The following is a 16,604-nucleotide window of genomic DNA, read 5'->3' as shown; positions in this document are numbered from 1 at the left end:
CAATATTTATTGATTTTAGTTAAAAAATAAAAGAAAAAAAGAGAGAAAAGACGGACAGAAAAATAGCAAAAAAAGTCGCCTCTAAAGCTGTATAGAAAGCTGTATAGAAATGAGTTTTTTCACTCTGAACAATTTTTTAATAACCATGATATGTTTTATTACAATAATTATTTTATCGTACACTTTTTACGTGCAGACAATTAGACTATACAATTGGTTTATTCATTCGAAATCCACAATTCTATTATTTTATTGTAACTTTTATTTTATTATACGACGTGTATTGATTTTATTTCATGAAAAGAAAAGAAAAAAAAACAATTACAAGAGAAAAAAAATAGAAAAGGCTTAAAAAAGTTACAAGAACAAATCAAAGATATTAAAAAAAGAACTAAACAAGAAAAGTAGGTATAATAAGATTAATAGATTTTGTTATCTTTATATTTAGTTGTTTGTCAAAATTTGAAGTTTACTGTTATGCATAATAATGTTTATGTATTTAAATTCTAATGTCAATTATATGGATAAATAAATTAAGTTTGAATATCACTAGGAATTATTATTATTATTATTTCCGACAGTTGTTTGAAATCTTTATTTTTATCTTCCTTTGAGCTTATTTTGTTAAATTATAGAAGATTGTGATTTTGTGGGATGAATTTTTTCATATTATTAAACTTATTATTAATTATTACGAGCTACAACATATTTTTTTTATCACGCTAGGTTAAATATAACAGTTTTTGTATGTTCCATAAACCGGGACTATTTTTTAATGTGCCATTAATCGGTACTTCATATTTTTTTCCATTATTTTAAATTGAATTATGATTGCTATCTTATGTATACACTAAAATAAATTTTTTGTTGCTACAACACGTAATTTTATATTATAATACAAAAAATTTCTCACTTATATGTATTTTTTAGTTTTAAATAGCTTAATTTACTTTTTAGTACGCTTAACCCTGTCTCACAATAGTGACATGTACCTTAATAACATAATTATTGATTTTTCTGCCAACGGGACACTAATAAGATAATGTAGAGATATGTGTAGTAGAAAAAAGTCACTTAATGTAATATTGAAATGGCCCAACAAATTATTATCCTTGAAGTATAAAAGGTTATTCAGTAAACCCGAAATAAAAAAACTTTTTTATGTGGGGGAAGAGGGAAACGACAATGTTGTCATTGTAATTGTTAATGTAAAAATCTAATACCAGATGCTACAAAAAAATAAAAAATAGATAAAATAAAATAACAAAAATGTTGGAAATCTCGAATTTCATTACAGATACACGTGTTTACCTATCAACACAAACAAAATTACAAAAAGAGTGAATTGGAATCACTGCATTAAACTATGCCGGAGGCGAAATTACAAGAACCGTTGATGAGCTCTTTTGCTCATAAAATTAAAAACCAATGGAAATAAAAAATGTAACAACGTGCTAGTTACTTACGAGAATAATGGTACGTTGATTCTCGGAAAACAACACGTGCAGCTTGCACGCTTGCGTCGCTTGCAGCTATAGACAAGGCTTCGCTGGCTTGACCTCTCAGCAGCTCGTTCGTCGTCGTCCTCGAATCCTCGACCTCGACAGCTCACCTGGTGTAAATATTTCTCAGTTTACGGGGTGAACGACAAATCCAGGAACTGACACGGAAGAGGATCTGAAAATCTTGTTTAAGTCACACGCGATCACAAAAGTCGGAAGAAAAAAGCACATCTTCTCAGCTGCAGCGTCTATTTAGAAGTGAACTACGAAACGTGTGCTTCTGCGCATTCGTATAAATCAGCAAATCAAAAAATGGATACAATTTAAAATGGTATCCAATCAGCGCAGTATGTTTTCAAATAGTTAAACGTGTTTGGTTGCTGTGATGCCTGTGATCGTACTGCGCACTACGTTTGGTATAAAACATTTAAAATGAGCACACCGATACTTACCGCAGCTTTAATTTATTTTTCCCGAGATAAGTGAAAAAAATCAGGAATATACGCAATCGATGAAAAACAACAATATCGTCGATGGTACTTAGAGTATTATAAAAATGCAATCATCAGGAATAATTACATAAAAACCTGTTCATCGTAATATATTTATGTATAGTAAAAAAATTTTTAATTTGAATATCTTAAAGATTTCACTAAAAATGCAGTTTGTGTTGAATGCTTGTATAATTATTATTGTTGTTATTATTATTATTATTATTATTATTATTATTATTATTAATATGATTATTACAAACCTGACTAGATTTGTACGCTTGGTTTTTAATTGTGTTACGTATGATGCTATGGTATTATTTGTTATAACTCATTGATCAGCTAATTTAATTAATTCACCTGTCAAAGTTGTGCTGCTAAAATACCGTCCAGATTCATTGTTATCATTAGCTACACTAAAAAACCGACAGTACCGACGGCCGACGGTACATACGGGTACTGAACACTGAACCCGGAGGAACGAGAAATATGGAATGCCTGTACAAAGTCGAGAGACTCTAGAGGACACTACTGTCTCAACTCTCGATCCTTTCTCAATACACGTCTCTACAGAGCACTCCGAATTTGACGCATGAGAGGAAAAAATTTAGTCTGACCTCATCGCTGTTAGTATACCTATGTACGTATTTCATCATCAGGGCCTGGCCATACCATTTCGATAACCTCATTACAATACTGCCCAGGCCACCGGGCCAGGGCCTGGTGTTCAGCTAAGGTCGTCTAGTGGTCATGTATTGTCGGGCTAGGACAGTGGCACTAGTGTTATGGGGCCGATCCTAATATTGTTAAAATGTAAAATCATTTCTGGTTTGCATGAAATATCTTGAAACATATGAGTTAAAGAGGAAAAAATGTGGTCATAATGAATAGCAAAGTTACAAGTTATGGTAATTGTGCAGGTTAACTTACACAACTACTTATGTTATTTAGAGAAGTTGGTCAAATCACGAGATTTTGTCAGCAATCATCAGAGATTAGTAGAGAGATTGCTGACTGCAATGCTCCGACGCGAGTTCACTTTTGGCCACTGTTTCGAGCGCCCCGTCGCGGCCAAGCAGTCGAACCAGGCACACATATTTTTTATTATTTGAGAAGCATGGAGGGGGCATGCCGAGTGTGTGCCTACGGATTCGTGTGGAAATGGGCGTGTAGGCACATACTTTGGAGATTCACGCTGAGTGTGTGCTTTCCGAGTCGCGTGGAAATGGGCATGTAGGCACACATTATGAAGACGCATGGAAGGGGTGTGATGTATGACAATATAGTGAGCCTGTAAAGAGGAGAGAAGTGTGCTACTCCGCTTCTGACTGTTACTACATATAAGTATATATGTATAATGCAGCTGAGCAGAGCGAATGTGTGCGATGAGCGAGGCGATCAGTGTATTTTTATGCTATTATCGTATTCTAGTACACCGATACGCTTCAACCTGATATGATAAATATAGATGCTTTTTCCCTTTTCAGATTTTTATGTTAACACGTCGTAATAACCATTAACTATAGCCTAAGCTTTGGAGGTTCTCCATGAAAATATGCCACTTCTAAACTACTATAGGCATGTTGCATCGATAGCCGAGGTAGCTAATGCTCCCGTACCGACGAGTATCATATTTTGGTCCTTGATTTAATTCCTGGCTTTTTTTTTTTTTTTTTTTTTCCTGCAATTCAACAGATTTTTGTTGCATTATTGTTAAATTTTTTTTTATACTCTTTCATTAATTATTAATATAACATACCTCATGCTACTTTATAAAAGGTAAGTACAAAGACAATTTTACCTAGGTATTTTTATTCAACAGTCATAAAATAATCAGCCATACCTTTAGTTTCCATGCAAATTATTTAAAGATCGTCCCGTACCTTCTAGACAGATTCCCGCGTTAAGCCGGGCAACTGTCATATGTCTTATAGCTCAACGGCCTACCGCCCGCGCCGCGCCGTGAGCTGCAATCACGCGTTAATGTGACAGTCTGCAGCTAACATACTTTGTTATTGTTTTTGTTGTGCATACACACATCGACCGTTAGTACGACAAATACCGAGGTTAAACATTGTTCTGATTAAATATTCGTCTGATCTGTATTACTCGTGTGAACACGTGTTGCATATGACACTTAGTGTGCGAACAAGTGCGTGACTGAATAAAGTGCAACAATATAAACAGAGGTTTTTTGGTCAGAGGTAACATCGACGAGTTTAGATTTGCTGTTGTGGCAGCTGCCTGTTGCATGTTTTTTATACAAGTGATTAAAGTGATTGTGTATAATGTTATAAGTGCAATGACAATGTAAAAAAAGTGGTTTTGGTAAGAATTTTTGCTTTCTCGTCATTGATAAGTTTGCTTTTTGCTATACAACGGTTGTGTGATACCCGGGCTACGATGTTTTTTCAGCGATTAAATAAAAATGGCAACAAGACCGTACGACTTTTGTCAATACAGGGGCTGCACAAAATCGAAGCTTTCCGGTGAAAATCTCTACAGATTTCCAGATGCCATAAATCAAAAATTTGACTTAAAATTAAACTCAAGAGAGCACTCAACTCTTCCATGTAAAAAAAAATTTTTAGCAACAAATAAGTAATATAAAATTTTCTTTTTTTGCGATTCTTATAAATTAAGTAATAAATATTGAATAATATCTTCTTGGCTCGAAGCGTTGACTCAGGAATTTCATACTTTCTGGAAATTGAGGCTACAGTCACAAGAGATGCCTTTACTTTTGCCACAGCCAGCGAAATGTTTTCTTGCGAATATTTCATTCTTTTTGTTTTCTTTTTCCTCTTGCTTTTCTCGCTTACAACTTTTACCATGTTTGAAAGTTAATTCAACTAATCTTTGAAGAAAAAGAGTGTTGGGAACATACAAGCGATAAGCCGTAGGTATGCGGATGTCAACAATGTACATTTAGGAATAGGATACTTTGCGTCTGACAACCGCAGTAATTCGATCAACACATGATAAAGAAGATCCTATTACTGCGGGCTCAATTTAGCAATAAAAAATAAATGAAAATAAAAATATAACATGATTTTCTTGAAATAGAACATTTATTTTACTTGTTACCATAAACAGTATCTGTATTTTCACTATAAACATAAAGATTCGCGTATTTCTATCAGTCACGCGGGAGCCGCAAAATCGTAAAAATTCCAGGTTTTCAGATATCGTGATATTAAATATAAGTTTTCGACAAGTATTAACTTTTAGATACACATAAATTATTTCTATTATTAAACATTATCGTTTGCTAAGACCGTAAAAAAATATTAAGCAGAACTTGCAAGGAAAAAAAATTTCATTTCTATATTTATTTGGAATCCGCAGTAGATGGGTCACCCGCAGTAAGTACTTTACCCCTATTTCATTAATCGTTGGTTTAAGAACTCGGTCGCGTAAAATTAACGATAGAAGCGTTTAAAATCCGTGTTTTTTTACAACCTCATTTTTTTTTTGATTTGTTCGTTGACAACGTTTAACATTACCATTGATATATACATATATCATTTCAATGCGGATGCGTTTGAGAAAACATTTTTTTTTTTAATTCTGATCGCCACTATATGCCTAATTTTTCCCGCTCCGGAAAATAAAAACAAGCTACAATTTTTTTGGACCTTCAAAATTTTGCACAAGAGTACTTATTCCAATGACTTTATAATTTTATTTTAATAAACAGGGGTAAGTACTAGGGACTTTTTATAGCTAAAAATATAGAACCAAGACCCAACTGAAAATTATATATATTATTTGTTACTGTATGAACAATAAATAAAATTCAAAATATCCGACGAAATACGAAGGGACGGGTAATCTCTGAGGTACCTGGTGCCCAGGGTGGAGAGTATCAACGTCATCTCTTGGACTTTTATGGAAATTTGTAACGTAGACAGTTGAGACTTGTTACTTGAGGGTTTTTTGGGTTGCTGAACACGAATATGAGGTCGAAGTGAAAAAATTTCTTGTCCCTGTACCTATTATAGAAAAATTGTTTGTTGCAAACTCTCATATTTCGGGTTAAAATCAGATAATTAATGTTTTGCCGCGAAAATGGTATCTAAGGTTTTTTTTTATCCTATGGAGAAGTTTTTTAATCCAAAAAAAATTTTTAATTAAAAATTTAGATGTACATGTTAATAATAGTTCAATTTATCTATTTTGTAAAATCACAATCACAAAATTTAAAAATTTAAAAATATTTCAACAATATTAAAGGGCATTTAGTGCGTTGTCAAACTTTTCGAGCCAATTTATTGCTTGTATAACTATCTGTAAAATGACTCGTTGAAATGAAAAGAAATCTTTGTTTCGAATTTATTATCTTAAATACAAAACTAGAAAAGTAAATTTTGAGAACACTTTTTGATAATAAATTGACAGCAGTTAAACACATTCTATTTGTTTTCTGTACGAATATTGTTTGCATACTTAGGTAACAACAATCTTTCAAGTTGGGCGGCATCTTCATTACGATCTGCAGGGTTGTGTGCAAATCACTTTTTAACGGATGATTTCGTACAAAATATCCAAGGAAAAATTCGCTTGCGTGCCACCGCTGTTCCAAGTAATTGGCAATCGGCAGAACCTCAGATTATTCCACGAATATCGGGTTCCACAGCAAACAAGCAAGTACAAGAAAGCCAACATTAAGAAAAACCAATCAAAGCCAATGGACCAGATCAACCAATGGAAATTGATGTTGGATGACAACAAGAAATCACAGGTAACGATAGCGTACCGGTTAAAACTATCACCGAAAAAAGTAATGAAGCGCATTACAATGTTCTTGAAAACAATGAATCGTTTAGTGTAACGAAACATTTCAATGATTCATTGTACCCTTCTGGAAAAGATATATTCTTGAATATTGATGAAAGTGAATCAAACGAGGTTTATTTGAATTATGAAATGGTGGATGTCAGTAAAAGTATGAATGATGGCATACCCAATTTAGTTGTACATCAAAAAAACCCTGCGTCTGAGCGAAATAATAATGAGTAACCAAAAAAAGATGTTTTAAACCGAAAATTTTGTTCAGTCAAGTGTGAGCAGTATACGCGATCTCTAGAGCGTCGGATAAAATTATTAGAAGAAAAAGTCAAGTCTTTGAAAAAAATTCAAAAAAATGTTAAAGATCAAAACTTTCGACTAAAACGGTGCGTATGTACAGAGAAAGTAAAACAAGCTACAGATGTAAACGATTTGATTAAGGACACAGATTTCAGTGAATTATGGAAAACTTTGATAGTAATGCAATTTAAGCCGAAGAATAGACAAAAGTTCAAACTGGAAGAACAAAATTTATGCAAAATCATGTACTATCATTCAGCTGCTGGTTACAACCAGTTGGTTAAATTAGGGATTAGGTTAGCTGGAGAATCCACTGTAAGAAGTTGGATAGCCCAATTAGATATTAATCCCGGTTTAAATGAAAATGTCTTGAGTAAAATTGAGCAAAAGTTGAGTAAGCTACCACGAAATATACGGATGTGTGCATTAAAATTTGATGGGATGAGCATCAAAAGTATGGAAGAATATTCTGCAAAATACGACAAGATTGAGGGTCTTGAAGATTTAGGTGGTAGTTTTAGAAATTCAAACGTTGCTAAACATGCCCTATTGTTTTGTTTAGATAGCATAAATGCCAAAAACCCCTGGCGTCAGCTTTTATGTTTCGGATTCAATGAAAATGGTGCTAGTGCTGAACAATTGCTAGTACTTTTGCGTGAAATATTGACAGCGTTATTCAAAATAGGAGCAGTTGTTAAAATCATTGTCAGTGACCAAGGTCCAAATAACCAAACACCTTTTAATAAATTATTGAAAGTTAGTATTGATGAACCTTTTTTTGAACATGAGGGCAAGAAAATTTTTGCTGCTTTTGATTGGCCGCATCTTATCAAACGTTTGCTGTATCAGTTGAGAGCACATAAATATATTTTTATACAAGACAAAGTTATATTGTCTTATAATGACTTAGTTACAACTTATGAAATAGACAATTCAAACGATACCTCGAATTTATTAGCATTTTTAAGTGACACTCATTTCAACCCAAATAACTTTGACTGTATGAAAGTGAGTTTAGCTTTTCAACTTTTAAGTAGGCGAATGGCTGCAGCGATAAGAACTGCTGGCAAAGCTGCCAGGAAAGGCGATGTGAAAGGATTGGTGTCTGATACGTGGGAGCAATCGGCTGACTTCGTGAAAAATATGGATGTAGTGATTGATGCCTGTAATTCCTATAGATTGCGCAATGTTAAACAGCAAAAGCGACCGCTGTCACGTCGTAACCCAGAGATTGAAGAATGTTTGATTAATTTTGTTGAATGGTCTAGACAATGGAGGACACACAATTCGTGCGAGTTCACGCGGAAAATCAGAGCGAGTGAGTAGGCCGCCTTGTTTTATTGGTTTGTCCTTAACTACCAACTGTTTGTTGCAGCTGTTTGATGATATAAAAAAAGAATAAAACGATCTGGACTTCGAATTAGCGACTGGTCTTTGTAACCAAGATAGCGTAGAACATACTAATTCGAGATGCTGAGGAAGGGGTGGTTTTAATCCAAATCCAACTTGCCGTATGTATCGCCTTACTTTTAGGCATATTCTTTCTACTGATTTTATAAATACTCGTCAACAAGGTAACGTCAAAATTTTAGAAACTCATTCCTTGATAAATTCGAATCAGAATGACTTAGGTAATAAAACTGTGGATTCATTGGCAGCTGTTGCAAATAATTTACCTGATGAATCAGAAGTAGCAGAAATGCGAGAAATGGAAGAACTTTTGCAAGCAGTTGAAATGATGGAAACATTTTCGCCTATAGTTTCAGAAGGAATAATAGACTTTGATACCAAAGGCTTGTATGAAAAAAACGCCATTACTTACTTAAGCGGATATACAGCCAAAAATGCTGTAAAAAAAAGCAAATGTTCTAATTGTAAGATTATATTTATGAAAAGTTCTGAGCAACGAGTTACTGATGACGAGTTTTATAGAATATGTAGAGAATATAAGCATACTGATAAAACACTTTTAGAAATAGCGTATTTGGCAAGACCCACTGAATTTTTTTCTAAAATCATTTCTTGTCAATTGCAAGGTTTTCAAAAACATTATAAAAGTCTTTGGCATCAAAGAAAACTAATTACTTCTTTAACAGATGTAGTGGAAAAAATAACTAACGAGCACTTTCCTCAGTGGTTTCATAAGAATAATGCGTGTTATAAAAATCGGGTAGAAGCCTTCAAAATTTTGTTGAGAGTGAAAGTTTTCAAAACTACTCGGGAGAACAATCAAAAACGGAAAGCAGAGGCAAAAAAACACATAAAAACTAACAGCCGTAAAATGCTAATTGTAAAAAACATTTAAATTATTATTTTTTTGGAAGTTATTTGAATGTACAGCGTTAAATATATCCCTGCACGGAAGATTGTTGTTACCAGAATAAGCTATACCAAAAATGATGAGAATAGAAAAATAACGTACAGGTCTTAAGATTTCTGCAACCAGTCTCACATTTTGACGGATTGGTACAGGATTTTTCTGTACCATGGATAGTCTATTAAATTTGTATACTGCGCATGGCTTTCTACTGTACCGTCTACCGCGCATAGTACGTGCGCTTATAATATACAGTGGAGATATGTATGTATTTATATATATGTGCATACTTGCATACATGTATGGGATTGTCATTGTTATTTTGGCTCAATATGTAAATTGTTCTTTGCGAGTGAAAACCAATTATTATACACAACAGGAAAGTGACTACAAGTGCCTACTGCACTTATCATTACATCTTGTTAGATTCGTATCAATGTATTGAACTTTATATTGTGTTGTGGTGGATATACTTAAATCCTAACCTCTTGAAATTTTACAGCTACGTATATATATACTGACATTCTATATGCTCCCACTGGCCGACTAACTTTCTGTACTGGTACAGGAAAAACCCGTACCACGTATCGGATTTTGACGTACTAAGTATAAGGTTTATCTATACTCACTAAGGTACTTGAAAGTATACTACCGTACCAAATATACCTGCACCAGTACACATTTTTCTTGTACAGAGTATCGAAAATACTTGTACTAACATATAGTACCTGTTTTTCTGGTAACAACAATCTTCTGTGTGGTGATGTTACTTCGGCATTAAGCTATTTTTAGATGTATTAAATTTATATTAATAGGGGTAGATAGTCCTATTATTGAGTCTGTCTCTATTGCGACCGTTTGAGTTATAATAATATTAGTATTAAAGATGTTGTAGTTTGTTAGCGCACATTTTTTTTAATCATTAATGTATCAAAACCCTTAGTAACACATTTAATGTACCATAAAAATATACTTTAATCGTTGTATTCGGTAACTTATGTAGTATTCAAAGAAACATTGATTAGAGCTTTTATTCCTTGATTAATTAGAGCTTTCATTCCTTGTTTTATCAAGAAACAAATTTGGTCTTCAATTATTATGTGATTTACTTAAATACATGAATTTATGTAAGATTTAGTTTATAAAAATATTACTTGGATACTTCAAAGTTGTAATAATTGATTAGAAGAAAATTAGTCTCGATAATGGGCTTCAGGTGGTGTTAGTGTGCCCATGTAAGATTTCCATAGGAGTATACCTATGTATTGAATGGATTTCAATTGGATTTCATGCAATATATAGATATACTCCTGTGGAAATCTTACATGAGCACAGGAGCGCCACCTGATGCTAGAAACAAGCCCATTACGGTTGAATATACAGACATGTATTGATAATATGGACTGATCAAAGATTCAGGCGTTTAGAACAAAGTCAAAAAAATTTGTTTTTCTATTTTCAGATAATGATTTATAATTCTTAGCTCTTTAATGTGTCAAAATTACTACAAAAATTTCTATCACTATGCGCTTTTTTTGTTCACCATGTATTACTTGTATATAAAGTAAATTATATAAAATTTTTTAATATAACTTTCATTATGTAAAAAATGTAAAAAGTAATTAAGAATCACTGTGTATGTATGTATATGTTTGTATGTATATTATTGTATATATAATGTAAATATTTTAAATGAATTTAAATTTAAGTTACTGTATTACTATTTTAATAAAGTGAGTTTTTTTATGCCCTTGGCTTTTTTCTCACGTACATCTTGTTGTTATTTTTTTTCATAAACCATGTTTTGACCCACGAATCTCTTAAGCAGGCTTATATTTTCATAGTTTTAAAAAAATAAAAAAAACATAAATGAAAAAGAAAAATTGTTGATTAAATAGCATTATATACACATATTTTCAAAATAATCTCCGACAAATCTTACTATCAAATCAATAGCTCGTTTCGTCCTACATCACTCTCCGGCCTCCTGAATTATTTATTCGCTGGTACTGAGTTTATAATATTTTATTTTATTCATTATCTTCTTCATTAATATTCTTGTAAACTAGAAAGCTCATTCTACGGAGGTAATACTGTTTACTATTTAATTTTTAATATTTGATATTATTAACAGTCACTTGATTTCAATACTGTATGTAATTTTTATTTACTAAGCATGTACACACACTGTTCATTTATGTAAGTTACTTTATTACATAAAATTCTTTATAACTTACAACTTAGTCATTTTTATGACATAACTATTATACTACGCTGCTGTACATTTGTTTATGTGCTGCACTCAGCAACACACTGTTATTTGATTGGTATTAGGCCCACAACTTCTATAAATAAGTAAATAAATAAATCATATAACTTTTGTACAAAGAGTGATCCTACATAGAATGACTATCATGACTTGGCCTCACATTATTACTTTTAATTTATTTATCACAATATTAGGAGATAAAGCGCTAGTGTACAAACAAGAGTCACAAATTATTGCTTAATTATTCTCATCAAGTTTTTTAATGCACTAATGTACCAAATTTCTGAAAAACGACTGCCACTTTGTTATAAGATCATACATCTTGTGGATTAGACAAAAAAATTTTGACGGCTGATACAGCACGCATTTTGCAATCACTTAATATTTTATCTATTAATGTTTTGAGAGCCATTATTTTTATACAACTTAATTTTGCGTTGTCTTGAATTCTCATTTCGACCATTTCGAGATCTTGCAATGAACTGTAATAAATTTAATGTTTCATACGCTTTATGAATCATTGAGCGATATCAAAAGGAATGTAAATTTACAGAAAATTTAAATTGTTTGATCTCTCTAGAGTGAGTAATTAAAATAGTGAAAAGCTTACGCACTGGATCATTACATTTGGCTGACGGAAACTAAAGGTAGGGCTGATTATTTTATGACTGTTGAATAAAAATACCTAGGTAAAATTGTCTTTGTACTTACCTTTTATAAAGTAGCATGAGGTATGTTATATTATTAATTAATGAAAGAGTATAAAAAAAAATTTAATAATAATGCAACAAAAATCTGTTGAATTGCAGGAAAAAAAAAAAAAAAAAGCCAGGAATTAAATCAAGGACCAAAATATGATACTCGTCGGTACGGGAGCATTAGCTACCTCGGCTATCGATGCAACATGCCTATAGTAGTTTAGAAGTAGCATATTTTCATGGAGAACCTCCAAAGCTTAGGCTATAGTTAATGGTTATTACGACGTGTTAACATAAAAATCTAAAAAGGATAAAAGCATCTATATTTATCATATCAGGTTGAAGCGTATCGGTGTACTAGAATACGATAATAGCATAAAAATACACTGATCGCCTCGCTCATCGCACACATTCGCTCCGCTCAGCTGTATTATACATATATACTTATAAGTAGTAACAGTCAGAAGCGGAGAAGCACACTTCTCTCCTCTTTACAGGCTCACTATATTGTCATACGTCACACCCCTTCCATGCGTCTTCATAATGTGTGCCTACATGCCCATTTCCACGCGACTCGGCAAGCGCACACTCAGCGTGAATCTCCAAAGTATGTGCCTACACGCCCATTTCCACACGAATACGTAGGCACACACTCGGTATACCCCTTCCATGCTTCTCAAATAAAAAAAAAATGTGTGCCTGGTTCGACCGCTTGGCCGCGACGGAGCGCTCGAAACAGTGGCTAAAAGTTAACTCGCACCGTAGCATTGCCAGCGTTGGGTTAGGCAGATTCAATATCGGAACTTTTTCCCTAGATAGCATACATAGCTATACGATCTAGGGAGAATGTTCCACCGAGTAGACACCAGTAAAGAGGCATTGCCAAAAACGGTACCCACAACGCACGAAAATTAGAAACTGTAATATTAATAACATAAGCGCCTATCATCCAATGACCGGGGGAGCTCACTGGTCGCTCTATTAAATAATAAAATATTAATTATTAACACAAAAGCGCCTATCACCCAATGACCAGCGTTGGGTTTGGCGGATTCAATATCGGAACTTTTTTCCTAGATCGTATATTAACTATAAGATCTAGGGAGAATGTTCCGTCGAGCAGACAGCACAGCAGTGAAGGGGCATTGACACATACACGCGGAAATTAAAAATTGTAATATTAATAATACAAGTGCCTATCACCCAATGACCCGGGGCGCTAACTGGCCACGCTATTAAATAATAAAATATTAATTATTAACACAAGCGCCTATCACCCAATGACGCGGGGTGCTTACTGGCCACTCTATTAAATAATAAAATATTAATTATTAACACAAACGCCTATCACCTAGTGACCCTGGGCGCTTACTGGTCGCTTTATTAAACGAAATATATTATTAATTAATAGCACAACGGTCATCAGGAGATAGGTGCTTGTGCTGTTAATTAATATTTTATTATTTAATAGAAAGGCCAGTAACCACCCAGGTCATCGGGTGACAGGCGCTTGTGCTATTAATTAATACTTTATTATTTAATAAAGCGACCAGTAAGCGCCCCGGGTCATCGGGTGATAGGCGCTTGTGCTATTAATTAATACTTTATTATTTAATAGAGAGGCCAGTGAGCGCTCCGGGTCATTGGGTGATAGGCACTTGTGTTATTAATATTACAATTTTTGATTTTCGCGCGTCTTTGGCAATGCCCCTTCACTACTGTGCTGTCTGCTCGACGGAACATTCTCCCTAGATCGTGTAGCTATATATACGATCTAGGGAAAAAGTTCCGATATTGAATCCGCCTAACCCAACGCTGAGCATTGCAGTCAACAATCTCTCTACTAATCTCTGCTATCATCAATTAATCGATATTAGAAGTACTTAAGTATAGTAATCTCGTCTGCTCTACACACATCGTACTTTTATGGCAAACAAATTTGTTATCGGTCAGTCGGGATTCTCTTTTTTTTCTCGGAATGTTATTATAAATAGTATAATTTCTCAGGGAACTTGTATTTTTGATTACTCCATACAAAAAGATACGTTTCTGTACCTTCAGAATGCCAGCTTTAATCATGTGCGGAGGGTACTATGGTCATTTTCGAAGCAATAGGCTTAGTCAAACCCCCTTCATATGTACATACGTTATGTTGTTCTTTAACTGCACGAACAATGATCAGTTATGGCTCAGAATACGTTCTAATCATCACTAAGAGAAACTAATATTTTACAACATACCCAATACAGCTGATAAAATGGCACCTGTGCTAACTCCACAAACATAGTCAAAAATTTTATGTATTTTTTTGCCTGTCAGTTGTTCTAACTTTTTCAACATTTCTATAACTACAACACCACGAATACCGCCACCATCAATAGCCAGAATTCTTATACCACGAGCAGGTAAAGGGTCTATGTAGCCTAGTACAGCAAGTGCTTCTCGAAGAGATTCTAAAAATGCAGGATAAGTTATTTAATGTCGAAAACATGATGTATTGCTAGGACACAAGCACCATACCTTGGATATTTTCATCTTTGGTCACTTTTCGAGTTTGAAGTAAAATACTGACAGCACCGTCTTTTACAGCCTGATGTTTAGCTTCAGGAAACTGATCAATAAGCTGTAACAGATCCTCTATTCTTTTCCACCTGGAAGAATTTGATTCTGCGGTGACAATACTATTCAAAATATGCCTCGTTCTTGATACAATAGAATTTTTTGAAATACTTTTAGACAAACTACTTTTCCACTTTTGTACAGTAGGTAAAAATACATCTTTAGTTTTGATGCTTAACTTTGGTATCAAATCGATCAGAATCTGAGGTACATAATAGTGTATTTTTTTTTTCATTGGGCTAACTGAGGTCAAATTGTCCTAAAAAAATAATGCTGTATGTGCAAACGAAAAATATACTATTGAAACTACATAATAGCATAATTACATATCATGAATAAAAAAATAAAAATAAAAAAACGATAATGATTCGAATGCAATGATAAAAGAATTTTCTTACCGATTTATTCTGCATCTGTGGCTGTGATATTTTATAGTAGATCGGCAATGTGGTTGCAAGGTTTTGCTGCGTAGCTTTGGGTTTTTCTACACAAGTCTTACTTTGTTGTTTAAGTTGTTTTTCAGATAGCTTAGAGTTGTCAACCACCGAAAAATTATCAACAGTTTCCATTTGTGGATGGAAAAGCTCATGAATAAAGTTACTCCGCGGTTTAATGAGAAGCACAAAATGATATTTGCTGAAAAAATTGCTAAGGTAACTAACTAGCCTTCGTTTACTACGCAACATTTCTGCATATTTTGCAAAGCAACCTATTTGTGTCTGCAGTAAAGAGCTATATAGAGTGCGGCTTGCGGAAAAAAAAAAGTTCCCCCACCCTTTCTCAGGCCACAATTACGTGGGGCGGAAAAAGACAACGGAACACACAACGTCAGAAAAAAAGGTTCCCCTACCATCGAATTAGCAAGTAACGCTTCCGTTTCCGTTAGACAAAAAGTGCATCATGCACATGGACGCGGAACAGTACCTTGCATCCGAGTAGCAGCCAATGGTCATGAAGAGTTCAAGCAGGAATAGTTTGATATTGCGTATTAAATAAAAATTATAACCAGATGGCTGTCATGACTTGGCATTTACTAACAGCTAACACTGCTATCAGTACAATAACACGCGAAAGCATAAAAAAACATGATCATTATTATGTTAAATTAATATTTCGTTGACTTTCGTCGATACGTTATGTCGAGTTCCGCATTCTTGTGCACGATGCACTTTTTGTCCAACGGAAACGAAAGCGTCACTTGCTATTCAAATCATAGACATAAGAAAAATAGACTTCTCGTTCTTATGTACGGCGCTAAAGCACAAGTATAGAAGAAGACACAACATCGAACATGGAAATCTGTAACTCTCGCACATTAATAAAGGTGGAAATGTGCAAGAGAGATAGATACCCACATTCAATGTTGTGTCTCCTTCTACTTGTGCTTCAGCGCTGTAGATAAGAACAAGCAGTCTATTTTCCTTATTTGTATATGAATCCAATGGTAGAGGAACCTTTTTTCTGACGCAGTGACGTTCCATTGGCTAATTTTGCAGCCATGTACCCGCAGCTGCAGCCCCTCAGTGCTATTTGTGCAGACCAACCTTAATCGACTGCGTCGAAGAAATAGTCGGTATGTTTTTTTTATAGTCGATCGGTCGGTCGGTCAATCCGATT

The 16,604-nt window shown here is 34.0% G+C and overlaps 1 protein-coding gene across 2 annotated transcripts in view; it reads right to left on the bottom strand.

The window, feature by feature from the left end:
* The window catches only part of LOC106638835 (calcium-independent phospholipase A2-gamma), a 170,791-nt gene extending 155,035 nt beyond the window's left edge, over positions 1-15,756 (bottom strand). Inside the window, exons 1-3 of one of the 2 annotated variants that reach the window (XM_014352200.2) lie at positions 15,386-15,756; positions 14,889-15,246; positions 14,609-14,821 (exon numbers count right to left, since the gene is read on the bottom strand). In XM_014352200.2, coding sequence (XP_014207686.2) covers positions 14,609-14,821; positions 14,889-15,246; positions 15,386-15,673 — 859 coding nt within the window. In that variant the 5' untranslated portion in view covers positions 15,674-15,756. The remainder of the gene's footprint in view (positions 1-14,608; positions 14,822-14,888; positions 15,247-15,385) is intronic. The other variant, XM_089598115.1, reaches the window with a different exon arrangement.
* Positions 15,757-16,604: the final 848 nt, after the last annotated feature.

The sequence above is a fragment of the Copidosoma floridanum genome, unplaced genomic scaffold (assembly GCF_036245765.1).
Source record: "Copidosoma floridanum isolate Cflo_tuat_1 unplaced genomic scaffold, Cflo_Japanese_pri ptg000005l, whole genome shotgun sequence".
NCBI classification, from domain to species: Eukaryota; Metazoa; Arthropoda; class Insecta; order Hymenoptera; family Encyrtidae; genus Copidosoma; species Copidosoma floridanum.
This window is presented reverse-complemented; position numbering and strand designations above follow the sequence as displayed.